This window comes from Setaria viridis, chromosome 6 (genome assembly GCF_005286985.2).
Source record: "Setaria viridis chromosome 6, Setaria_viridis_v4.0, whole genome shotgun sequence".
Taxonomy (NCBI): Eukaryota; Viridiplantae; Streptophyta; class Magnoliopsida; order Poales; family Poaceae; genus Setaria; species Setaria viridis.
The window spans coordinates 34,082,961-34,107,711 of NC_048268.2; the positions used below are offsets into that span (position 1 = coordinate 34,082,961).

Here is a 24,751-nt window from a genome sequence, read left to right on the forward strand (position 1 = left end):
CAAAAGGAGCCTCCAATTAGTAATAGTAAGATGCATTGGAATTGATGAATTATCTCGATATACATTATCTAGTGATTTTAAAGTTATTACATTTATACCTGGCAGATCGAGATTATGACCATAGTGTTGGCCGCCAGGTTGTTATCCTCTTCTTCGTACCTAGTGAGATCGAGATAGCATAAGCCCATGGTCCTCGACTCCTCTCCACTTGAACTCTCAGCCTGCCATAGCTTCGTGAGGAGCAAAAAGTACAGAGGCATTTTTCACAGACACCTGGTCCTAGTAGATCAGATAGCGAAAATTATATGAGCATATAATGTCATAGAAAAAAAATGAACCCTACTGCCACACAGAATAATGATGTTTATCATTCGAATGGCAAACAATATTTACCCTAGCATCCAATTAACCTGAATATCTTGTTGTCCTCACTAAAATGCAAAACCTCTACACATGGAAGTAGATGAATTTGCTTTGGGTAGGATTGTAGCTTAGCTGTGCCTAACTGCCTACTCACATTCAGAAAGACCATCACATATACATTAGATGACTCGGTGCCATTTTGACTCAAACATTAGATCAATTGAATTCTTGTTAGGAAACAATGCAAATCAGGAAATAACACAGCACACACATTTATGGGTTACCAAAGGATGGAACACTAAGGGGATGTTTGGCACACAGGGGCTAAAATTTAGTCCCTGTCACATCGGATGTTTGGACACTGATTAGGAGTATTGAACATTGGTTAATTACAAAACTAATTGCACAACCTAAATCACGAGACGAATCTATTAAGCCTAATTAGTTCACGATTTGACAATGTGGTGCTACAGTAACCATTCGCTAATGATGAATTAATTAGGCTTAATAGATTCGTCTCACGATTTAGCCTAGGGGTTCTGCTATTAGTTTTGTAATTAGCTCATATTTAGTCGTCCTAATTAGCATCAAACATCCAATGTGACAGGACTAAAGTTTAGCCCCTGTCTCCTAAACACCCCCTAACACAGTCTGCTCACGAAGGGTTTCATCCACTTCCTTGGATTAGTCAACCGTTTCCCGCCAACCACCATCTCTCAGAAACCTTGGAGGTGGGCCACCTTCGCACAAACTGTAGAACCAGCTGATGAGGCCAGACGATCGAGCACTGGCATGCGGCGTGGAAGAAGGGTCTTAAACACTAGCGGCTCGCCTTCCACTAGGCCGATGGATGATCAGGCCGGCGGCCGGCCGCCCGTGAGAGGACTGCTACTGCTAGTGAGTGCATCGTCTCGATGATTTCTCGGTGGAATCCCTTGGAACACGGCGGGCTGGCGTTCGGCAAAGGGCGGCGGCGGTCGTCGTACGGAGCGCACCACGATCCACGGAGGCACGGATATGGGTAAAGCTTTGCGGCGCGATTGGTGCCTGCTCTGCTTTTCTCCTAGGATGCCTGACCGGAACGGACGTGAGGCATCAGACATGGGACACGTCCAGCGAGTTCGCACTTAGCCGGAGACGGACAGAGTGGTGGTGGTGGTGGCGGCGGCAGGGCATGAGCCCCGTAAGTCCGTAACGCGGCGTGCCTGACGCTCGCTGGTGGAGCCGAGTTGGTGGTCGGGGTCGAGCGCCAGGACGCTCGCTGACGCGCGAAGGTGATACTAGCTTTGCGCGTCACGCATGAGCTCCGGTACTAATAAAATTAAATGGTAAGTAATTGAGGTCACCATCCATCTTTTTAACAAACTAGATGTGCATGTGGATTTCCTTCCAATTAATAATTCTTATTTTTTGTCAATAAAAGTCGTTGACGTTACATCTCGGTTACTTCTCAACTGTGTATGTTCTTCAGTTAAAATTGATCAAATTTAAGAATTACGCCATTGGCATTACCGAAAGACTACACACACATCTGCACTTAAGAAAAATCTTTGCCTTTTTTCTTTGCGGGAGAAAGGGATATTTGTAATCATAAAAAATATTGAGAGATATGTTATTAATCAACCACGGACGAGGCGCGTTACAATCTTTGAGCACGACGGCCTTAGCACGATTAGAAGGAATGATAACTCAGCCTCAACCCTTTTCAAACCCAATGCATGCGCCCAAATCCCACGGACGATGTGTGAGAGAGCATACGCCCAAATCCCCATGCATGCAGTTGTTCATAATGAGACGACGCCAAGGACTGCATAGTAGGCGATGAGCACCGGCAGAGAGACTAGCGTCCCGAATATAACCCTGCATGCAATGGACGCATAGATCGTAATGAGCATGTACCAAGTCACACGAGGGTTGCTGTGTGTACCATGTGACATTGATCCCAGGAGACTTACGCTGTGCTGAGCACATCGGCATGGAGTCCGTATTCCTTTGCGAAGACGAAGGACGCAATAGATTGAGGTAGAGCGGCCTGCAATGTATATTGTGTTAATTAAAAGATATGAACAGTCAGCTTTTCAGTAAACAAAAAGGAAAAGATGGACAATAACCAGAGCAAGCAGAGAATACCGTTCATTCTTTTGAGCTGAATCTAAAAGGATTAAAATTCTTCAGAACCGGTACAAAATTTCAGCTAAATTTAAAATTTCATGTTTCGTTAAAAAGGCAAAACTTCCTATAGCCTCCTCTGAAATTAAATATGGCATGCATGCATGCATGCATGCCCCGTTGACACTTGTGTTATTGTGTACGCACTCAGCTCAGCTGATTCAGATTCTACTACGTTGAAAAGGATTTTAGTTCGGTCCACATCAGGAACTACGCAAGCTGATGGCCAGGAGGTGTGGCGTACGTGTGGCCACCCGCGGCCTTTGCACCGGCCGGCCGCAATGAATTCGGTGCACACACTTCTAGACGTACACCGCCTGGCTTTAGGCCTTGGACGTGCTATTGCTAAAGTACGTGGAGCCCTGTTCGCGCCTTTGTTCGCCTTTTTTTTCGTTGGGACAGAAAGAGCATGCATGCATGTTTCGTCATGGCATGAGACAAAGTGGCTGGTACCTGTATGATGGCGAAGCGCATCACGTCGCTGCGGAGCCCGAACGCGGCGGCGCCGGCCAGCGTGGCGAGCGGGCCGGCGACGAACCGCAGCGCCATCCCCAGCGCCGCCAGGCCCGCGCCGCACGCGACGATCTTCTCCTGCTGCGCCATGAACAGACCCATGCTGAACATGCTCATCCCCGTGCCGGTCCTGGACATCACCTGCAACGACTCCGACACGACACCCGGCATCCTGAGGTCCCACCTGCAGGCACACAGCACGCCATGCATGAGCAACGCTTTGGTGACACTTGGCATGTCAGTTGTGCACCGGCTCTGCAACCTGAAGGCGATGCACGCCCAGACCACGCCGAGCACGCTGGCGTACACGTTGGGGTTCCCCGCCAGCTTCAGCCCCACGGTCCGCACAATCGGCCAGAGCCGTCGGATCATCCCGGCAGGCGGCGGCGCGTCTGGTTCCGCCGCCGCGTTCATCTCGACGTCGCCCTTCTCCGCGGCCGGCGGCGGCGACGATGCCTTCTTTGCCTGCGACGACACGGCCGGCTCGACGCGGCCTCCACCAGCAGCGGCCTGGCCATCGCCGGCCGCTGCGGACGCGATGCCATTGCGCACGACCCAGGCCTTCCGCAGCTCGAAGCCGAGCAGCAGCAGCGGGACCCACACGAGCGCCTGCACGACGGCGAGCTGCACGACGAGGTCCCGCGCCCAGGCGCCGTACATGGCGTCGAGCAGCGGCACGCCGACGACGAGCGTGTTGTTGAACGCGGCGAGGGAGAACCCCGTGACGCACCACGACGACCGCGCGCCGGCGTCCTTTGCGCCGCCGGCGCCGCAGCGGCAGCAGCGCGCCCACCACCACCAGCACGCCACGGCGGCGATGGTGAGCGCCTTGGAGGCGGCGTCGGCGGCGAGGACGCGGCGGTCCATGGCGTAGGGGTTGGCGCGCGCCAGGAAGTCGAAGGTGAAGAAGGGCATCGAGAAGTGGGCCACCAGCGTGTTGATGGCGCCGCACTGCTCCGGCGTGAAGAGCCGACACCACCGCACCGAGCCGTAACCGAGCCCCAGCGCGAAGTAGAGCGGCGCCATCGCCGCCACCACCTTGTACACGTCGCCCCACGCGATCATCCTCGATCTCTCCCTTTGTAGCTGGCTATCTAGTCTCGCGATAGATTTCTTTGTTTTGTTATTGTGTGGTGACGAATCGATCAAGAGATGGAGGGAAGCACAGATGAGTGAACTAGTAGCGATGAGTTCGTATATAGAGAGAGAGCGAGGGAGCTGAGCGCTAGGTGCTGGATGGAATGAATCAGCAAAAGGCGACACGAATTGGGTTGAGATGAACTTGAGAAGGATAATGGTGGACGCGTATGTGGAACCGAATTCTTATTCCTGCAGGAAGCACAAGCTGGCTGCTAAGGTTTCGATGGTGCATATGTTTGCTCCAATCATGCAGATCTCTGCTGGGACGTTTGTGGGGGATAATTGGAAAGGGACAGGAAGAAGATGAGCGTACCGCACTGCTCTTCATATTGGCCGATTCTCTATTTGCAAGTTCTGGTTTTATTTACACTTCTTTTTAGTCTTTTCCCCCCACCTGATAGCGCAAAATTAAACAACTGAAAAGACAGAGATTGAGATTGAGATTAGGCAGGGATCAGTTCAGCTGGAGTACAATTTGATTGCATCTGTACTGTGCACGCTTCTGTTTATGAGTGTAGACGACCAGTATGCATGATGTGATCGTTCAGCACAATAGGAATTGTTTAAGTTTTGAATTGTGCTGCACAAAAATATTGCTTTGTGTAGCCGAAATTTTTATATGTTCCACTTTTCATTTTGTTGGGCAAGTTTCTGTTTCAATTTTGGATCCATCCTTTTTTTTTCTTCTTTGTGCTTATGTCGCTCTCTGAACAGATTCGAACCGTTCAAAATTTCTGATGTAATACATGCATGCGTTTTCCATCACATTCAAGTACCTTTAGACTTTAAGAGCACGATATATGCAGTACCACAGTGTATATGTAACACGTGTAAAACGATATATGCAGTACCACAGGTCCAGAGCGTACATATAAACGATATTAGGATCGTACCGTACGTGCTATGGGCAACAAAATAGTTATATTGCAGTATATATTGGATTCATTACAACAATAATCATGTGAAAAGAGTAAGTATATCATCCAAAATCGTAGCTATGCCATTAAACAAAATTTGGTACGACACGGCATCCAAAAGCCAACCCTATCTATCTTATTTCTTTACTTGTGATGCGCCTAACATAATATTTTATTACGTTAGGAAGGTTTTTCTCCAGTCATTCACTTCGTGCGCTAAAAGATCGATGAAGAAGTTCCGCCGCATCCCAATCCCATCCTACGAAAGATGAGTTTTTACTTCAAGATTATTCCTCGTTTGATGAGATTTATCGTATGTTATAAAATCATAAAGGAATAAGTATGGAATAAGTATGTTGTGTATGCTTCGAGGACTACCCATCTGTTCATGTCCTGTAGAATGAGCTATCCATGCATGTGCTTTGCTACGGACCGTAATAAGAAACAATTCAGTTCATTCTACGAAACAAAACGTCTAAAACCATAACAAAATTCAGTTCATTCTACGAAACAAAACGTCTAAAACCATAACAAAATAAAAGATCTGTTCGCTTCAGCTTATTCAGCCAGCTTATCAGCCACCAAATAGTATTTTCCTCTCGACCGTTTCAACTTTTCAGTGTTCGCTTCAGCTTATTCAGCCAGCTTATCAGCCACCAAATAGTATTTTCCTCTCGACCGTTTCAACTTTTCAGCGTCTTATAAGCCGAAGCGACGGGCCTTACTACGGAGAGACCAAAACGTTTTCTCACAGTGACACAGTCCGTCCAGGTCCAGCCGTCCACGGGCACTCCGCACTCCCAACTCCTACGTGTCCGCAACGCAGAAGTTCCGCGACACGCGGATGCTGGCCTCGACTTTCGTCTGGCGCCGGTAGGCTACCGTCCGGTCTCACCCCGTAAGCCCATCCTCTGCCTCGTGGGCCCATGCGATGCCGTCCGTGGGTGCCGTCACTGCCGTCTGAACCGAAGCCAGCGGCTCCCCCCTTCCGGTTCCAGTCTCGTTATCCCTTCCTCAATTTCTTCTTTTCCCAGTGCTGCTGCTGCTCCACCTCCCACATCTAGGAGCCCCCGCTCGGCCTCTCATCCGAGCGAGCGAGAGGAGCAACCGACGGCCTTCCCGCGCCGCCACGGACGCCGCCTACCTGCTCGTCTCCTTTCCGATTCGGTTGCTACCAGGCCGATCTAGAGAGAGAGGGGAGTACCTGAGAGGGAGGAGCGCCGGCTTGCGGGCCCACATCGCTGGTGCCGCGGCGTCCCCGGGGGCTCGGTGCTGGCAGACCTGCGCCGCACCCGACGGGGCCTTCCGCGTGTTGCTCCGCGCCGCTCGTTGTTGCTGCGTCAGGGAACGGAGGCATGCTGCCCCGGGCGCAAGGGCCTGAGGGAGAGAGAGGCCGGGGAAAGGGAAGGACTGGGAGGGGAGGGAGCTCACTGACAGCCTGCTGCGTGCACCCGATGGGGATTTGGGAAAAGACATGTGGGAAAAGACCGGGCTAGGTTCCATTTGCCACGGGGAACATAACTAAGGGGGGTATAAGGGGATGTTTGGATCTTTAGGATCCCCTAAAATTTATGTCACATCGAATATTTGGAGGCTAATTAGAAGGACTAAATATGAGCTAATTATAAAACTAATTACACAGATGGAGACTAATTCACGAGACGAATCTATTAAGCCTAATTAATCCATCATTAGCACATGTTTACTGTAGCATCACATTGTCAAATCATGAACTAATTAGGTTTAATAGATTCGTCTTGCAAATTAGTCTCCATCTATGCAATTAGTTTTGTAATTAGTCTACATTTAATACTCCTAATTAGTATCTAAACATTCGATGTGACAGAAATTTTAGGAGAGACTAAAGAAACAAACACCCCTAAGCCATTCCTTTTGCAGCTCCTTTTGCAAAAAAAAAATGGTATTGTTATACTGTTAGTTCCATGAGTGCTTAATTTAGCTTTAGTCTCTGTTTTTTAACTACAAAATGATCCTCGGGATATTTTAGAAGCACTTCATCTATATAAATGGTAATCATTTCCAACAAAATTTTACAATTACTATTTGCTAACCTGATATTTGCACACTTATATTTGTCAATTTACATGAATCTATTTTGCTCTTGTAGAAACCTTCACATTTGCAGGAACATCTGAATAAAAATGCTAGGGTGTTAACAGCCTAACAACTTTTTCCTTCTGGCTACCTTCTTGTGAACAAATTCAGAACCACAAGAACTACCTGCTAAGTACCATTACATCCCACATAGTAGCTAAGTACCATTACATCCCACATAGTAATTTCTAGCTGCTAAAAAAAGTATATAGCGGCACTAAGCATCAATGGCATTCAGAATTTACTTGAATGGTCACGTACTTGCATAATGCATGTGCTTTCAGCCACAGTTGCCAATGACCAATTGCCAATTATCTACCAATGACCAATTGCCAATTATCTAGCCCGCTGCTTAAACTACCGAAGTTCAATGAATTATTAAGTTAGATACATCTCTTTCTGGGTAGATGGTCTAACACTGAACACAATTGCACGGTAGTTTAAGGGCGCCTTCAAGGGATTATTTCAAGTGGATTTTTGCCTAAAAAATTATATCAATGGGTGACATTGACTACGTCCTGCTTCCTACCCTCAGTTGTGGGTGTTGCAGCACTAATATCACATCTTCAACTCCTTTGAAACTGTTTCCAATTAACTGAACACATGCTGCTTCCATAACCCCCACGGTAAGTGATATCATATACTTACCCTTCTGATCAGCCATATAATAATGTGTTGCTTTTCACAACCCTAAGATAATATTTTATTATGCTAGGAAGACTTGTTCACCAGTCATTCGCTTCGTGCGCTAAAAGATCGATGAAGAAGTTCCGCCGCATCCTAATCCCATCCTATGTAAGATGAGGTTTTTACTTCAAGGTTATCCCTCGTTGATGGGATTTATCGTATATTGTAAAATCACAAAGGACCTTACAACAAAGTGTGTTGTGCGTGTTTCGAGGACTATCCCACCTGATCATGTACTGATAGGCAGGTTGGTCCCAACTAGAAGCATACTCGGGTGTAACCTCGGGCACAAATCCTAGTGTGACCCACCCCGCCTGAACCATCTGCTGCACGATAGGTGGTGTCGGCGGCTGGGGCTGAGCTGGTGGTGGCGGCGTATGCTGTGCGGCTGCTCTTCTGGTCCTGCTGTGTGTAGTCCTACCAGACAAAACAGAAACACTGCTCCTGCGAGCCTCCTCTTGCATAGCAAGAGGGATGGTTAGCGACTGGCAATTATACAAATGGAATCCCAAGTTAGACAATGGAATCTCATTTGTAGTGGTTTGTTCAAAGTTAAATTGATATGATCCCCGGTGCAGATTATTCAGATTTTTCCACTTGTTAGCCAATAGTGATGATCTTGTAACTGAATGCCTCTTTTTATTTTGTCCCCAATACCCATGACATGCTGCCTACTTATATTATTGTTTTCATGTTCCCTTGCCATTTCCAATTCAGCTGCTGAGGGGTTGCGGTACACAAATTTTGATGCATCAGCACCGTAGAGCAGTATGAGAGCAGAACTACTGACAGCTTCGCAATTCATCTCTTCAGAATCAAAAGCATTTAAGCATTGGTGTCCAGATACAGTGACATGAGAATTGGCTGTCGTCTTTTGTAAACATACTTTCAGAAAGTCCGCTGACCAAAGCAGTTTGAATTGACCTCAGTTGCATAACTTAGAAACTGCTGCAAGGATTATGTGGAAGTAATGGTGAACGATTTTTCATAGTAACACTGTGTGGAAGTACTAATGGTGAAAGCTGTGTTGAGATAGTTTCAGAAAGTCAAGCAACTCTTCTGTATGTGGAAGTAATAGTGAACGATTTTTCATAGTAACATTGATTTTAGTTACCATCTTCATCTCTGTTGGGATGATAGCAGGAATAGATGCTGCTTACTTTTTGTGTACGTTACTCCTGACACATAAAAAACCAGAGTCCATGTTTGTTGAATGTATCTTCATGGTTCGCTCATACAAATGTTCACTACAAAATAAAACCATGATTACGTCCCTTCCTTCTTCGTTTCTTGACATTTTCAGCAAAATGAGTCGAACTTCGTGTTGAAAACTGTCGCTGCGTTTCGGATCTTTAGAATGATCCTTCCTAATCTGCTGTGTCTGCGTGCATCACACGATGTATTTTTCATCCCCTTCGGTGTTTGCCAGTCCTTTGTTCAGCAGGGTCAATCAGGTCCTCCACATGATCAAGAGGTGGCTCTAGGACATAGATCTAGCGCTCGGCCCCTGAACATCCCTATTTCAAGTCGTTTTCTGTTGTCGGATTTGTGTAAGAGTTGTGTCCTCCTGTTTCGTCTTGACAGATGTATGGATTACTCGTTATCAGTGAGAGAACTAGACTTTTCGTTGACTCCCCTGAGATCATGAGACAAAAGAAGTACGATCCATATCATCTCCACAACATCACATGCTATGACAAAAAAAAAAAAAAAGAAGCATTACATGTCTGTTCCTTCTTGCTCTGAAATTCCGGGCACCAAAAGAACGGCAAAAACTACCGATCTAGTACGCCCTCGTTGGCGAGCTCGCAAGCGTCAATCCACTCGCTGTAGATGTCGACGGGCTCCGTGAGCGCGTTGGCGCTGGTGAAGTAGGTCTCGCTGCAGGTGCGGCACGACGCCTCGGCGATCCTGTCCTTGAGGTCGATGCGGCAGGCGACGGCCTCGGGGTGGCCGCAGAACGGGCAGGTGAACTCCACGTCCAGCTTTATTTAGATGATATGAGTGACACTCTTGTAATTAAAAAATAAATTTCCCAACGGGATTAGCCTTAACGAAACACGCGGTGGCGGTGTGGGAGCAACCAACCAAGTGAGACCAGCTAGCGGAAGTCCATCGCCTTGAAATGACCTGCAACTTCGTACTGCAGTTTGCAGCAAAGCGACAAAAAAACTCGGCGATGCAAATTGCAATGAGGAATATAATGATCTCTGGACGAATGGTAGATCAAACCCGCTAACTAGCTCGAGCGTCGGTTGCACCTATGCCTGAAAGTGAAACTACCGTACCAAAAAAAAAAACTAATTGCAGACAGCACACCATCACGCTCATCGCTCTCACCGCCGTTGGCCTTGCCGACGCCGGCACTCGCCGAGCGTACGGCGATCGCCGATGGGGTCAGACAGAACTGCGAGGTGCGAGCACAACTTGGGAACCGGACGTATACAAGGCCGCATTTCTCTCAATTTCCTTGCTCCATTGCTGTACAGTTCTTGCAGATGAGCTGAAACGAAGCAACCACAACTTAGTGCACACCATAAAGATTAGTGAAAAATTAGCTTAATCTCTGTCTAATAACTCCATAATCTATAAGTTGGCCCTCCCCTATGATTCTTGTCTGGCTTCCCCCTGTGCAAAGCGAAAGCATGCAGAGTCAATCTTGTATTCTTGATGACCCAATCATCGTCGTCACCGGCGGCGGCGGACGTCGACGCCTTGGTTGGCGCGCTCGCACTCGTCGATCCACTCGTGGTAGACGTCGGTGGGCGCGGTGAGATTATCTGGGACGATGCAGTAGCTCTCGTCGCAGATGAGGCACGACGCCTCCGCGTACCCGTACTTGAGCTCGATGCAGCACTTGACGCTTTCCGGGTGGTTGCAGAATGGGCAGGTGAAGACTTTCTCCAGCTTGGGTGCCTTCTTCGGCTGCGCCGCCAGCTTGGAGCTCCTCGACTTCCTCTTCCCCATCTGGCTGTGGCTGACGCCTGGTTGACCTACGAGGCTGGTGGATCGAGCGGAGGAACGAGTGCACTGAGGTGCGTCTCGTGCCTATTATATCAAGAGATCAAGCCCAAGCCAAAGCTTTGTTCGCACCGAACTCGACGTGGGTTCAGAGGCTGAGTGCTCGATCAGTCTGACGGTTCTAGGTTCCTCCGCCCCTGTTCAGAGCATTTCTATAAGAGCTTTTCTCATGTTGCTCCGTTCAGTTTCAGGTTTCGTTTCCTAGTTTGCTCCTGCACGTGTCAACCGAGCTGCATTCACTACTGAAGAATGGAGAACTGACCTTCCATCCAGCTACTTTAGTCTATACAAGCATTAGAATGGAGAACTGATCTTCCATCCAGCCACTTTAGTCTATACAAGCATCAAAATGCTGAAAGGTTATCCACAAGCATTAACAAAGATACGAGTCCGTTCTGCTTGTGCATGGGATGCAGTACAGATACGGTCACAGCAAAGCTATACTATAAGTCTATAACAGCCTGAGGAGATCCAGAGCCAGCTGATTCTATTGGATACAGCAATTGGCCTCAACTAACAGGTATTTGCCGTCAAGGAACTATCACAATCAAGAACACCAAGCATTCATGTAGCTGTTGTTTAGGTGAATGACTGACGGATGCGACCATTAAATCGGCCCATAAACAAAAGGAGCACCGAGTAACCACCACGGGAACATCTTTGAATTCCCAGCGGTTGGCTGGAATTGACAATGGTGGTTAGCTGATCACAACGGTCAAAACGTCATTTATCACAACGCAACCACCACCAGGATTTCACAAGTCACAACACTTGAAGAACAAATAATCTTAAAAAATTATGTGGTCATTTGATCAAACAGATCATTGCTGAACAACATACAAACAGAGTTCAAATGTATCACAAAGTTTCATTTATGATCAACCGTACTTTAAGAGAACAAGAACCACAGCCCAGAACAACAGAAGCTGATGAAGAATCAGACGCCTGCTGTTCCACTTCTCCATCTCCACTGACCAAAATCCCCATATCGCCAAGCTCACACGAAGTGATAGAAAAATAATCACCACACCTGCATGGGTACAACAACTCCACAGTATCAGCAGTGCTCTCCACGATCATGTCCCCAATTTTGATTTCAGATGCAATGATCTCAATGTTCTGCCTGGATGATTGCAGCTGCTTATCGTAGTCTGCTCTAGATGCAGGATGGCGTAGGATTTCCCATGCTCTCTGCACGCTCAAAAATTCTTGTTGCTCACTGGAAGGCACAGATGATTCAAGAGTCGTATGTCCTTTGTCAGGATGTGTGTTAAGAGCAGCAGACTTGTACGCTGCACGGATTTCGCCATATGTAGCATCTTCACTCACAGATAAAACCTCGTACAAGGTTTTCTGGATGGAAATATTGCTGCCTAGAACCATAGTGGAAGCTTGACCACTGTATGCAGGGGGCAAAAAAACAGTAATTACTCTACAAATCATGAATGTAATACATGCCAAAGCACTTCTTTGTAGCAAAAATACCACGAGTCAAACATAAACCAATGCATATTATTTTGTGTCTACAAATTTTGAAATTTAAGGAAAAATCTATTTATCAGGGAAACAGGTGTTGGTTTGAACTTTGAACCAACAATTTACTCTGAAAGCACCATCGATTTATATTTGGTCCATTTCTGCTGAGATTGGTGCTACAAAGTGGCATGTAACTCCAATTTTGGTTTAGGAAACGCAAACAATCTAAATCAGCAATACATTTCAAATCTATTAGATACATAGCGAACAGCATGAATCACTGTTAACTCCCAAATCCACTTGATATGCAGCCCAGCCACCCCCAAACACGATGAGACAATTACTCAAGCTTACCCATAAATCATCAATAGCTCAAGTGAAGAAAATACTGAAGGGTTCTTTCACAAAATTCAAATTTTAACATTGCTATCTTAAAACCTATCAGGAGGGCAGAATGAACCGTCTGACATTCAACTATGCGGAAAAATGGTGGACCCAGCATTTCACTCAGGGCAGGCCTAACCAACAGTCTAATACAGTAATACGCAATTCAGTATATAAGTGTAAGATTTGTCAAGCAATTCGGTAGATGAGTGTAAATTAGCTAGAAGCACGATAAAAAATTATATTAAAATATCTCATAATATTTTAAATTCAACAAATATGTTCAAACTTGCATAAATGATGAATCAAGCACTTTACAAAAACACAATACACTAATTTACATTTTGTAAATGCATCATAGCTGACGTTTATGTTCCTCAAAACTTCAGATGCACACCAGAATAATTTTGTTTTATCTTCGGTTATTTGCAGTGTCAATACATTGTACAACAAATTAAAGGATCATTTATGAACTTAAAGAAACTAAAACTATGATGCAAATACTACGGTACTACCTATCAGGGCCGGTTCCAGGCTTCATATTCTCAATTGGAATTCAAAAGTAGCTTTTGTCTTAACAGAGAACTGCGGACTGGGAAAGAGGTGTGGGCTTACCAGCTAGATCTACACCGGTGCACCAATGGAGTGCAGACGCTGAGAAGGTAGGCGGCGATTTGGCCTCGGGTCCTCGCCAAGATGTACAGGCGTAAGGCGTTGTCAACGATTCCTCTTCGGCTCTTCAAGCGGCCCAAGAGGCGAGGAAGGCTACACAGCATGCCTCCCCCGTGGCCCAAACCGGTGGCGAGGAGAGGAGATGGCTCCCCTTATGGTGCGTAGCAACTGGCGATTGGCGACGTTGCGCAACTACTCGGAGAAGGGGCGGCACAAAGCGGCCGGCGCTCGGGCGCTCCTGCTGCTGGAGAGCCTCACCACGGTGGCACTGGACGGCTGGAGAACCGATTGACGGTGACCGCGTTGGGTCGGCACTCGAGCGGCTCCGGGGCTGGCGGCGGCATGGCGGATGGACGCGGAGGGGGACCGGGGATGGCATATGGGCTGACGACCACCAGGCACCGGTCGGTTACTTGGGCCTTCGAAATCCTTTTTGCGCCAAAATCCTGGGCCTATATGGTCATGCGAACATAACTGTAAATTTCAGATTCTCATCTAAAATCGTTCTTGTTGGTTGCATAAGTTGACTTAGTTTTGTTTGAGGACGGTGAATGTAGAGTTGTTGAGACACGAAGAAGAATGGGACATTTCCTATGATAAAGGTCGGAGTTTCAGCTTTTCCAAAAGCTGCTTCTAGGAAAAGTTCCATTGGCTGGCCCAGGAAGCGTTTGCTGGAGAAGCGAAGGATGCCTGTTGGCAACCTCGCTTTTAGCTGAAGCTTTTGGTCGCGGCAATAGGGGAAAGGGAGGTTGGAACGACGAGGAGGGGATGGGAGGTTGGCGCGGTAGTGACCGTCGAGGAAAGGGGAGGTTGGGGTGGCAACGGGCATTGAGGGGAGGGGAGGTTGCGACGGTGGAAGACATCAAGGAAGGAAGGTCGAGGTAGCGTCACCACGACGGTGCAATGCAAGAAGGGGTCGGGGCAGCGGCGGCCGTCGAAGGATGTGGGATTTGGGTGGTGGTGGTAGGAGAGGATGGTGGCGGCGGAGATGGGTAGGGGCAGCATCACGGGAAGGGGCGTCGGCCGTCGAGGGAAGGGGGCAACGGCGGGGCACAAGGAGGATGAGGGCAACGGCAGCCCTTGATGGGACGTTTGCGCTAAGGTGAGGGAGGCGACAGGTGCGAGGATGACGAATGAGGATGAGGGCGGTGATGGGTTGAGACTTGAGAAGAGATAGGGAAAAACAATTCGGTGGAAAAGCTCGGGAAATTACAGGATATGAGCTTTTAGGTTGGTAGTGTAAAATGAGCTTTTCCAACTTTTGCTTTTGGAAGTAATAACCCCGTTTGGGGGAGATTTTGGCTTTTGGAGCTTCTTGTAGAAGCAAAAGCTGCTGGAAGCTCCGAAACAGGGCAGAATTAGAAACTTCTTTGCAGGTAAACTGCTTGTCAATACTTTCATGCATTCAATACTGACTAGAACATTTTTAGGTATTTCTCCCAATGCGTGTGCAGACACACTGGTTCTTGGTGGCAGTGAACGACTGAAAGCTAATTTGTGGACTGTACAAGTATTGAACTCCTACAAACAATTCGAGGCAAATATAGTGCAACAAGTCAGGAATATGGTGAGGTTTCATTAATTCCACATGCTTTGTACTGTTCCATTTTGATTGCACAGTACGTACTAACATTATATGAAATAGGTTCAAGGCTTGCATTGTTATTTGGATATCATTCAAAACGACAAGGAGGACTACCATCGGTGGAAGGATTTTAATGTCAAGACCTGGGACATCGACATGCTCGGTGGATTACCGCAACAGGAGGACAGGACATCATCTGGCCTATTCAGGCTCAAGTACATGGAGCACTGGAATGGTTACAGCCTTCAAAAAGGCTTCACACAGAACCTTATTGATGAGTTCAGACCTAAGCTAGCAGCTATACTGGTGAACTCAGACTTCAATGAGGAGCAGACTATGAAGGGATCCCCTGAGATCTAGTTCAACTCTTGCTGTTAAAAAAGTTATCTTCAGTTTTAGTTCCTACAAATTAAGTGTACTGCTATAATAATTTCGTATTCAGTGTGGTCCATGCTCATGATCCCAAACAAGTCTCCAAACAAAGAATTCACGAGACACACATTAAACATCCTGACAAGAAAAACCCATTTAAAGATGAAGCCTTAACTTATTCAGTGAGAATACCAGAACTATTTCAAGACAACCACAAAACCAAAACAGCAATCAATATTTTACAGTCATGACGTGCAAATAGAACCTAGGCAAACCACCCTCTAATCCGCCACATCTAGCAAATCAGATCACTTGGTATTAGCACCATTCAGATTCAGATTCAGCTCATCCCAGCTCTACCGGAGCTTAGGGACGAGGCGTGTTGATACTGAGCTTTTGGGGACAGTTTCTCAGGAAAAAGCTCAGCTGACTTTGTCAGGTTTCAGCAAGAACAACATATTGACAGGCAACTCTTGTCTGATAAAAAAGGTCCATTGGTCAAGGCGCAGTGTCATGGACATGATGAAGCAAGAAAAGTATCAAGCGAGATCGATCGTAATCATGCACTACACCAAGCATGGTCCATAGAGAAGGAACTCTATGTTGTATGTTAACCTACAACATGTACGGCCTAGCATCATTCAGATTTGGATTCAGCTCGGCCCATGTACACACACCGATGAGATGAAGGTGGGGGAGGAGGGGAGGAGAAGAGGGGCCACCTGGACGTCCTCGAAGGACCAGCGGCCGAAGAACTTGACCTCCTGGGTGGGCGCCTCAACTTCCTGTACTCTAACGGTGGGCGGCGCTCCTGTAGTCGTGCGGTGGGCGGCGCTGCGGACTCGAACGGGGGCAGCGCGAGCCCTTCCCCGGCGGCGCTCGGTATTCGAACGGGGGCGGCGCGATGTACTGGAACGGGGGCGGCGCGATGCGGATGGAGTCGAGCGTAAGGGGCAGCAGGATGATCTCCGTGTTGGAGTGGATGGATAGCTAAGGCTTCTTTCAGGCCCAGTTACGTCTTACGTCTGAGGCCTGGTCCGTTTAGTGGAGGAGGTCCGCGCATGCTGCTACGGGGCCGGGGTCCTGAACAACCTGGAGATGGAGGGAAAGCTGAGAGCCAGATGCCAGGCCGCCGCCGCCGCCGCCTTGGACCTGCCGGACTCCGTCGACTCGAGGAAGAAGGGAGCGGAGGCCAAGGTTGAGCTGAGCCGGTCCCAGGTAAGCATCTTGCTGGCTTTTGTTTCTTTATTATAAATTTCTTTGGGTCAAAAGAAACTGTCTTTTTTTACATGCTGTTGATTGTACACGTACCATTTCCATCAAGTGGGGAATTTTCGTGCGACTAGTATATATGTCCTGCTTCAACGTAGTCCTGTAATTATGGATTTTGTTTGGTCAACTGCAGTAGTTTCAGTATCCATATGAACAGAAGTAGAGGATGTCTTCTATCTGCAGGTCAAACGGCAAGTTGCTGCAGTTTCCGGCGCTTATTTCCAATCGGAAACTGGGACAAGGGTACAATTATGGATCCCTTCATAGATAAACAAATAAAGAGAGACATAATAATTTTTTATTTTTATATGGGTAGGATATGCTAGCTGATTATACAATATTCTAAGATTTTCATTAACCTCTGGATATGATTAACCTAGCAGTTCATTCTTATTACTGCTATATGGTAACTAGGACACCTTCAATTCCTACATGGTTTTTATCAGAACTTGTTGTGTGACTGTTATGATTCTATTACCGACTGAAGTACAATATGGAAGAGAATCGAGAGTTTGGTTTTATAGTCGATGAGTGTTATAGAAGAACATATTTTTTGGGTAGGTTCATCAAACAGGGGCATTAAGTTTCGCAGCATTTGTCATAGTGGTGCTAATGGTTGATAACCTGGTGGATCCATAATAAGCTGTTTTCTCTGATGGACTACCTCATCATCTGCTGTCTTTTCCAGCTTCTGTCATTTGACATGATGCTCAATAGCCTCTTGGTCTCGCTCAATAGCCTCTTGGTCATTGTATTATTTTTAGTTCCTGCTGCAGATTTCCATTTCAATGAACAACAGGACTGATGGTCTTATTGTCAATGTCAACTAATGATAACAAACATAAGTCGTATCTTATATCTTTACTTATTTTCCTGTTTTTTCCTCTTTTCCATTGATTGAGCAATGGCAATGGTCGCAAATTAGTCTGCTGCCATCAAGCCTTTCTATCAAAGTTTTTGGCATTCGCTTGAATCTCAGCACAAGTTCTAGTGTTAGCTACGTGGGGGTGAAAAAAGGGAGGGAAAATCCCAGAAAGAAGTTCTTCAAAAAAAAGAAAAGAAATATTTAAAAATAGAAAAATGATTTGAAAAAAAGGTATAGAAAAAAGAGAGAGGGAGGGACGGGCAGCAGCTGCTTAGGTATACGGATGAAACCAATAGGAAGGAGCCTAAATTGTTTTCAGTTTCATATTTTTTCACGGAAACGAAATCGAAAACGATATCACGGAAACGAATGTGATGCCGGTATTACGGGAACATCGGAAATGAAATTATCCAATTGAAAGGTAATCAACAATTCATTGTAAAGAAAATGATAAGTCACGCATATATGACATAAGATAAATAACAAGTTACATATTGATTGTTCAACTCTGGTGAATGACTACATGACATAACATAAGACAAAACACGTGGTGAGGAAACGAACTCACCCTCAAGGCGAAATCATCGGCGTAGCGCGGGTGGACATGGTGTCTCACGTAGAAAATCGTTTCCTCATTTTTTTCCTTCTCTTTCCTCAGTAACTCCTATTAACTCCTATGCCACATCACCAATTTACTAACATGGTAGGGTTATTAAATGCTATGGAAACTACATGACATGGATGGTTGGGACTGCCCTAAAAGCTTATGTGCAAATGACTTTGGTGCAACCATCAATATCACAAAGGTGTGGGTCCGAATACTCTTCCGAAGTGGATTCCACCGCCGGATGGGTGGTTCATGATCAATGTTAGATGCAACAACTTTAAAAAATCCACCTCGGATGAGTATTGGAGTTGTGGTTCGTGATCATAAGGGAATATTCGTAGCTGCTTGCTGTCATCTAGTACAGAGATTCGATGATCCAGAGGTAGCTGAAGCTATTGCCACCAGAAAAGCGGTCTCATTTTCTTCCGAGTACAATTTCAGCATGTGATTATATCTTATGATTGTCAAAGTGTTGTCAAGAAGATCAACTCACAGGTGCTTGACTTATCTCATGTTGAAGTAATCATTCAGGATCTTATTTCAGGTTAGTTTGGCTGGAGAGAAATACAAGAACTTTCAATCATGTTCAGAGGATGACGGGGATGCTGAAGCAGAAAATTGAGGATGATGGGGATGCTGAGGCAGAAAATTATAGAAGAGGCGACTGCCTGGGTTTCAGCAAGATTTCATTGTCTGGTGCCATTTATAGCAGCCATTCACCTCAATGTCATACCTGGTAATGTTAGTGTCGCAACAAGATGCAAATATAATTTCTTCTTAATTCTTGTATGTACTAGCAGGTCATCAATCCCAGAAGACGCTGCATGTTCGTGTAACCAAACTTTTCTTCTCTTCTTAATAAACTGCATGCTAAGACACGGTCGCGAAAAAAAAAGGATGTTAAAAGTTTAAGTAGTGCAAATCCTTTTGTAACGAGACAGCTCTTGTTATAGCTAAGCATGCTGATCACTTCAATGGTTTAGTTTGGTTTAATAAGCCTCCGGGCATCCGGTCCGGGCCATAATTTGTAATGAACAGTTAGTCTAATATAACTCTAATATAATGCTGCCTTATTCACTTTAGAAAAACAATGTACTTCTTTATGGGCTTGTTTCTCTACGCCGACTTTCAATCGCAGCCCATATCATTTTTCCACTTTGTTTGTTCTGCGATGGGTTCGGCTTTTTTTCTCTCACGAGTTTATAGGCCGAAAATTCGGCCCATACTGGCCCAGCTAAGTACATCCCGAACCCGAAGAGGGCGAGAAGAGAGAGAGAGCGCGACCGAGCCGGATTCTCTTCTTGCAGCACAAGAAGAAGATACGGAGAAGAACTCGACTCCCGCGGCGTGCCGGAGCTCCCCTGCCTTTAAGCAAAGCCAGCCTCCCCCTTCCACCCCCAACCGCCCTCGGCAAATCGGCATCAGAACTCAGAGACCAGACCCCGAGAGCGAAGCGAACAAACCGCGCCCTCAAGCTGGGAGGAGGCGAGTGAATCTCGGAGCGGAGGCAGATGGCCAGGTTCGACCCGTACGAGAACAACGGCGGCACGTGCGTGGCCGTCGCCGGCGCCGACTACTGCGTGGTCGCCGCCGACACCCGCCTCTCCGTCGGATACAGCATCCTGTCCCGCGACCACTCCAAGATCGCCCAACTGTACGCTTCCGAACCCTTCTTGCCGCCCCCATGTTCTCGTTACTGATTCAGAGTTCAGACTTCAGGCTGGGTCGAGTTCCGTGGTTCTGAAATTCAGATCCCGCAACTCGGTTTTGCGGTAGCAAGGGCGTTCTGGATTTGGTTAGCCGTGTCGGGCGTCGCGTGTTCCAGAAATTATGGTTTGCGCGGCCTCTATCATGATTTCATTGCGTCTGGAAATAAGTAATTCTGTTCTGAAGTTTGGTGTTCTGTATTCAGTTAGTTGAGAATTTGAAACAGTTTAGGCTGAACTCTAGTGCTACTAATCCGGTCAAAAATGGTCTTCAAAACTTGGTACAGAACTTTGACCACAAATTTGAATTTAAAACACTTGTAAAACTTGGTACACAATACCGTCACTTTATTTACATGAATGGTTTAAATATTCATGTATTGTTTCTTAAAGTTATATATTAAGTTATATTCCATGTTTTTCTAAGATGGCTCTTACTACTTTTCACTAGTGGCCTTGTGGAAGTAACATTACCTGGTGCCTGGTGGTGTTATCATGATCTATTTTTTCTGAACTAAATTGTGGAAAACAGAGCGTGCTATAAGCACCTAGGTCTAAATGAGATATGTCGATGGAAAATTGTCTATCACTATATACACATTTTATAAGTAACCATCATATACTCCCTCTGGTCAGTATTAGCTGACATTTCCACTGCTGAATATAGCTAATTTTGCAAGTCAGTTTGGCTGTCCGAAATGTCAAATAATTCAGGTAGGAGGTAGTAATATTTATTTTGGACCTCAGGTTGGTGAATTTCACATTCTCTGGGCTTTTCTTCCATGAATTGAACCTGTCTTAGTTTTTTAGTAACAGAAAAAACCTATCTGCTGTCGTTGCTGAATTGCTAATGTTTTTCTCCCACCTTTTCCAACAAACAGAGCAGACAAATGTGTTTTGGCCTCATCTGGGTTCCAAGGTGATATCAAAGCTTTGCAAAAGAATCTGGCTGCCAAGGAATTGGTAAGTGTTTAAGCATATTGATCAGTTGAGCTGTTGAACTAGTATTTGTGAGGCCTCTGTTAAGATTATGTGTTTTTGCCGTTAACTACTCTTTCATCAACCTTACTACTGCAACAGTCCAATACTGCTAGGGATTATCTGTTGGCCATGGGTCTGGTATTCCATTTTCTGTTAAATTGAAAAAAAATGAGGTTGAGCTTTTCCAGGGAAGAAAATTATGAGGTAGAGATTTCCTGAAAAAGAGGATTATCCATGTCAGGGTCTACAACTACGAAATACTATTTCTAGGAAAGAATGTTGTTCTTAACAGGTTTGCAATTATTCAATTTTGATCATGAGTTCATGACTCGTGACTGCATTGGTGACATGTAGATGTTGCTAGCTAGAATGCCTCTATTACCTAACCAAATATCTGGTTAGTAGGGCAGCAAACAGTATGGGTAAATATTGTGTCAGTTCAGGTTTCTACTATAGGTTTCTGATGCTTTCACATTTCTGCCTTTTTAGGTTTATGAACACAATCATAACAAGAAGATGAGCTGCCCTGCAATGGCGCAGCTGTTGTCGAACACACTCTACTACAAGAGATTCTTCCCATACTACGCGTTCAATGTGTTGGGTGGACTGGATAGCCAAGGTAGAGTATGTGTTGCATACGAGTACTAAGTTTATATTGATCGTTCGGTATGATTGTGCCTCTGACCATCTCTTATCCTTTCACAGGTAAAGGATGTGTCTTCACATACGATGCTGTTGGGTCTTACGAAAGGACAGGTTATAGTGCTCAGGGAACAGGCGCAGTGTTGATGATGCCTGTTCTTGACAACCAGTTGAAATCTCCTAGTCCTCTGCTACTGCCAGCTCGGGTGAATTTTCTCTTCAATTTCAACTGCTTAATCCAATTATGGGGATGTTTTCTCTCCAATATGTTTTGTATCATTCTTACTAAACAGAATTTTTAACACAATGCTGTTTATCATTCAGGATGCAGTGACACCATTGTCTGAATCCGATGCGGTTGATCTGGTGAAGGATGTTTTCGCATCAGCCACAGAACGAGACATATACACTGTATGATGCTTTCCTGCAGTTTAGATTTGTAGAGATTACTTTGTGATGGCTAGCCAGATTTCTGAACTAATATTGTTGTTCCATGAAATTTGCAGGGAGATAAGTTGGAAATTGTGGTCATCAACAGCTCCGGCACACACAGAGAGTGCATTGAACTGAGGAAGGATTAGTGCAGTGTTCCTATAAAATGGCACTACCATGGTTCTTACATAAGGATATTTGTTTTCACTGTCTGATGTGTTTGAATTTCCTCAAAAAATATGTATTTGAATTTCCATTCTGTTGATTCTAGGAGGAAGTTATGACAATTCATCATTTTATATTATATACTTAGAAGACAACTTTTCAAGTCTATTGGATTGCTTACTGAAGCACTCATATTGCCTGAGCATGGGGATAGCAGAAATGAACTTCCTCTGTTAAAAAAAATGGAGAAAGCCAGGCTGGGCATGATGTTCTTGACCCAAAGCATCAGTCACCTAGTTACCAACAGGAGAGTCGTTGGAAGTTGAAACTTGTACAAACTATAAGGTTACCTAATTTCAAATTAGCAAATCAATCAAGAGAAAAAAAAAACCATCGAATTGAAATTCCTGAACGCAGACTGAGCACTCAAACTGGAGGAGCAACGACACCCTTGGTGACCGCGTTGAAGATCTCCATGTACCCAACGACGCCAACCAAGACGTCGTCCTCGCCGTCGGTGACCCAGATGTGCGTGGTCCTGTACGACAGCATCTGTGCCATGACAGCGGCGAGCGAGCTCGTGCTCCTGCACCTCAGCGCCGCGTTCCCGCCGTGGCTCGCCATCATCATCTGGCCGACGAGGCTCGCCTCGAACCCATCATCCCTCCCGCCGCCGAGGCTCGACGACGACGACGGGGCGGCGGCCTCGGCGTCACCATCCGGCGGCAACATCCCGTGCGCGGTGACCCCCGCGGCGAAGCTCAGCGACGAGAGGCTCGCCATGGCGTCCGCGGCGGCCACGTAGTCGCGCCGCCACAGCCTGTGCGCGGACACGTCGGCCAGGACCTTGTGCGACCCGTCCCGGTTCGTCTGCACGACGGCGACGGCGCGAGGCTCGGAGGGGACGCTCCAGGAGGCCTCGATCGCCGGCGAGGAGGCCTCGACGTGGGCGTAGCCGCGGTTGACGGCGCCGAGCGAGGAGATGGACTGCAGCGGCGTCGGCGCCAGCGCGCCGAGGCAGTTGATGAGGAAGCGGACGATGTCCTCCCGCGTCAGGCAGCAGTACCGGTCGCAGCCGAACGTCGTCGGCGGCGGCGACGATGACGACGACCGGTTGACGGTCTGCTTGGCGGCCGCCGCCGCCCGCGGCGTCCCGGTGATCTTCAGCACGGCCTTGTAGAACGGCGCGAACGGCTTCTTGTCCACGGTGCAGGCTTCCGTGATGTTCTTGCGCACCAGGACGCGCCTTGCTCCTTGCTTCATTAGCTCCACGATTTCTATCAACCTGCTCGACGAACGAATTGAAAACTGATTCACATTATGATCCCAGATTCTGCCACAAGATGTTCAGTTAAAGTGTTGAACGCCATGGATGGAGCAGGAATGCGACACAGATGTTAGGATGAAGAATGTTCAATCCACAAGACTTCCTCGTTTTGTAGAAATGCGATGCAGAGAAGATGATCATGCGCATTAACATTCAGGCAAGAAAAAGCATGGATCAAATCAAGGACGATACGACCAAGTTCAAAAATTCGACGCGCATCACCTCGTGTGGGGCTCGACCTCCCGCACGAGCGCCGGCTCGTGCGCCACCACGTCGCCGGCGGGCGTCCTCAGCGCCGCGGCCGGGCCGCCGACGTGGGAGGCCAGAAAGGCGACGACGTCGAACGAGCTGAGCAGGCCGATAACGGTGGCCGCGGCGGGCGCCAGGGGCGACGCGCCGTCGCGCCAGACGGCCACGTCGGCCTCCTGCGACGCCGGGATGGCCGCGGCCGCCGCGGAGAGCGGCGCCGAGGCCGGGACGCCCCGCAGCGGTGGCTTGCCGGCGGTGAGGTCAGCGGCGGAAGCGCGGAGGAACACGATGTGGGCCATTCGCTCGCCGGTGTGGGCCCACGCGTGGCGCGAGACCGTGAGACGCTAGCCTCTGATTGGGTGGGGGGCCTCGCGTTTGACCAAATCAAACCTGACGAGGACGCCGCTCGCGAAAATGTCGACGTGTCCCAACTGGGACCTGATTAGCCATGAATTCGGTCTCTTCACCGTTGACGGGCCTAGCCCTGGGCATTCGGTTAATACGGTTAATTCGGTTCGCTTAATTCGGTGACAATAATTTCAGTTATTGAACTTTGGTTACTGAACTTGCTCCTAGAAAATAAATAACTGACCTTATTCGGTTTTGATGAAATCGGTTCGGTAATCGGTTAACCGAACAATCTAACAGTATTACAGCACTAGAAAGTATTCGTGGCCCTATGCCTATCACCAGAAAGTCAAACAAGCAAATGGCATTACAACACATAATAGGAGTACTTGAATTGCTGATAGCTAAAGTCTAAACAAGTAACCAACACAGTCTCAAATAGCATTACAACACATAACAAGAGTCCTTGAACAATGAACACCATAACACATAAGAAGACAATAGCATCCTTGTTCTATGCGGGAGACAGCTTGGTGGACTTGGCGTTAGTAGTAGGCTTGGGTGAAATCATTAGGCCACCAATGTCCTCTTCAACATGAGTAAGGGCTTCAAATAGTTAAAAAAAGGCAGTGTGAATACATAAATAAATAATAAGGAACATGAAATAAATAGCTAGAATTTAAATTGATTACTTCTTCTATTTTAGCCAATTCTTCAGGTCTTCTTCGACACTAAGAGTAGTG

General features: G+C 46.9%; 5 protein-coding genes and 2 long non-coding RNA genes across 7 annotated transcripts; 2 read left to right on the plus strand and 5 right to left on the minus strand.

The window, feature by feature from the left end:
• Positions 1–1,839: 1,839 nt before the first annotated feature.
• On the minus strand, positions 1,840–4,845 carry LOC117860117 (probable auxin efflux carrier component 5c). Its single transcript, XM_034743342.2, has 4 exons — positions 3,308–4,845; positions 2,986–3,229; positions 2,319–2,395; positions 1,840–2,223 (listed from the first exon to the last, which is right to left on the minus strand). Exons 1-4 carry the CDS (start codon positions 4,108–4,110, stop codon positions 2,148–2,150), a joined length of 1,200 nt encoding a protein of 399 aa, XP_034599233.1. The 5' UTR covers positions 4,111–4,845; the 3' UTR covers positions 1,840–2,147.
• Positions 4,846–5,084: 239 nt separating this feature from the next.
• LOC140223059 (uncharacterized) lies at positions 5,085–6,648 on the minus strand. The gene is made up of 2 exons (XR_011898472.1): positions 6,307–6,648; positions 5,085–5,361 (listed from the first exon to the last, which is right to left on the minus strand). It is a non-coding gene; the product is annotated as an uncharacterized lncRNA (long non-coding RNA).
• Positions 6,649–9,211: 2,563 nt separating this feature from the next.
• On the minus strand, positions 9,212–11,179 carry LOC117862195 (transcription elongation factor 1 homolog). Its single transcript, XM_034745729.2, is given in 2 exon segments — positions 9,212–10,621; positions 10,623–11,179. Coding segments are annotated over 2 exon segments (396 nt in total). The 5' UTR covers positions 10,872–11,179; the 3' UTR covers positions 9,212–10,474.
• Positions 11,180–11,696: 517 nt separating this feature from the next.
• On the minus strand, positions 11,697–16,128 carry LOC117861630 (uncharacterized). The gene is made up of 2 exons (XM_034745200.2): positions 13,401–16,128; positions 11,697–12,324 (listed from the first exon to the last, which is right to left on the minus strand). The coding sequence occupies exons 1-2, from the start codon at positions 13,559–13,561 to the stop codon at positions 11,784–11,786; spliced, it is 702 nt and encodes a 233-aa protein (XP_034601091.1). The 5' UTR covers positions 13,562–16,128; the 3' UTR covers positions 11,697–11,783.
• Positions 16,129–16,359: 231 nt separating this feature from the next.
• On the plus strand, positions 16,360–19,036 carry LOC117861631 (uncharacterized). The gene is made up of 2 exons (XR_004641841.2): positions 16,360–16,632; positions 18,703–19,036. It is a non-coding gene; the product is annotated as an uncharacterized lncRNA (long non-coding RNA).
• Positions 19,037–19,433: 397 nt separating this feature from the next.
• On the plus strand, positions 19,434–22,252 carry LOC117859815 (proteasome subunit beta type-1). The gene is made up of 6 exons (XM_034742996.2): positions 19,434–19,812; positions 20,746–20,827; positions 21,335–21,464; positions 21,551–21,693; positions 21,812–21,898; positions 21,994–22,252. Exons 1-6 carry the CDS (start codon positions 19,670–19,672, stop codon positions 22,066–22,068), a joined length of 660 nt encoding a protein of 219 aa, XP_034598887.1. The 5' UTR covers positions 19,434–19,669; the 3' UTR covers positions 22,069–22,252.
• Positions 22,253–22,404: 152 nt separating this feature from the next.
• On the minus strand, positions 22,405–23,999 carry LOC117861966 (CBS domain-containing protein CBSX6). Its single transcript, XM_034745474.2, has 2 exons — positions 23,634–23,999; positions 22,405–23,369 (listed from the first exon to the last, which is right to left on the minus strand). The coding sequence occupies exons 1-2, from the start codon at positions 23,957–23,959 to the stop codon at positions 22,511–22,513; spliced, it is 1,185 nt and encodes a 394-aa protein (XP_034601365.1). The 5' UTR covers positions 23,960–23,999; the 3' UTR covers positions 22,405–22,510.
• Positions 24,000–24,751: the final 752 nt, after the last annotated feature.

Excerpts from the sequence above, each read along its gene's own strand:
- LOC117860117 (XM_034743342.2), bottom strand. The coding sequence starts at position 4,110 with ATGATCGCGTGGGGCGACGTGTACAAGGTGGTGGCGGCGATGGCGCCG. Across the intron at positions 3,230-3,307 it reads TGGGCGTGCATCGCCTTCAG|GTGGGACCTCAGGATGCCGG; the intron begins GTTGCAGAGCCG and ends GTGTGCCTGCAG. Across the intron at positions 2,396-2,985 it reads TGCGCTTCGCCATCATACAG|GCCGCTCTACCTCAATCTAT; the intron begins GTACCAGCCACT and ends TATACATTGCAG.
- LOC117861630 (XM_034745200.2), bottom strand. The coding sequence starts at position 13,561 with ATGCTGTGTAGCCTTCCTCGCCTCTTGGGCCGCTTGAAGAGCCGAAGA. Across the intron at positions 12,325-13,400 it reads CACCGGTGTAGATCTAGCTG|TGGTCAAGCTTCCACTATGG; the intron begins GTAAGCCCACAC and ends CCCTGCATACAG.
- LOC117859815 (XM_034742996.2), top strand. The coding sequence starts at position 19,670 with ATGGCCAGGTTCGACCCGTACGAGAACAACGGCGGCACGTGCGTGGCC. Across the intron at positions 21,465-21,550 it reads GGGTGGACTGGATAGCCAAG|GTAAAGGATGTGTCTTCACA; the intron begins GTAGAGTATGTG and ends ATCCTTTCACAG. Across the intron at positions 21,694-21,811 it reads CTCTGCTACTGCCAGCTCGG|GATGCAGTGACACCATTGTC; the intron begins GTGAATTTTCTC and ends TTTATCATTCAG.
- LOC117861966 (XM_034745474.2), bottom strand. The coding sequence starts at position 23,959 with ATGGCCCACATCGTGTTCCTCCGCGCTTCCGCCGCTGACCTCACCGCC. Across the intron at positions 23,370-23,633 it reads GAGGTCGAGCCCCACACGAG|GTTGATAGAAATCGTGGAGC; the intron begins GTGATGCGCGTC and ends TTCGTCGAGCAG.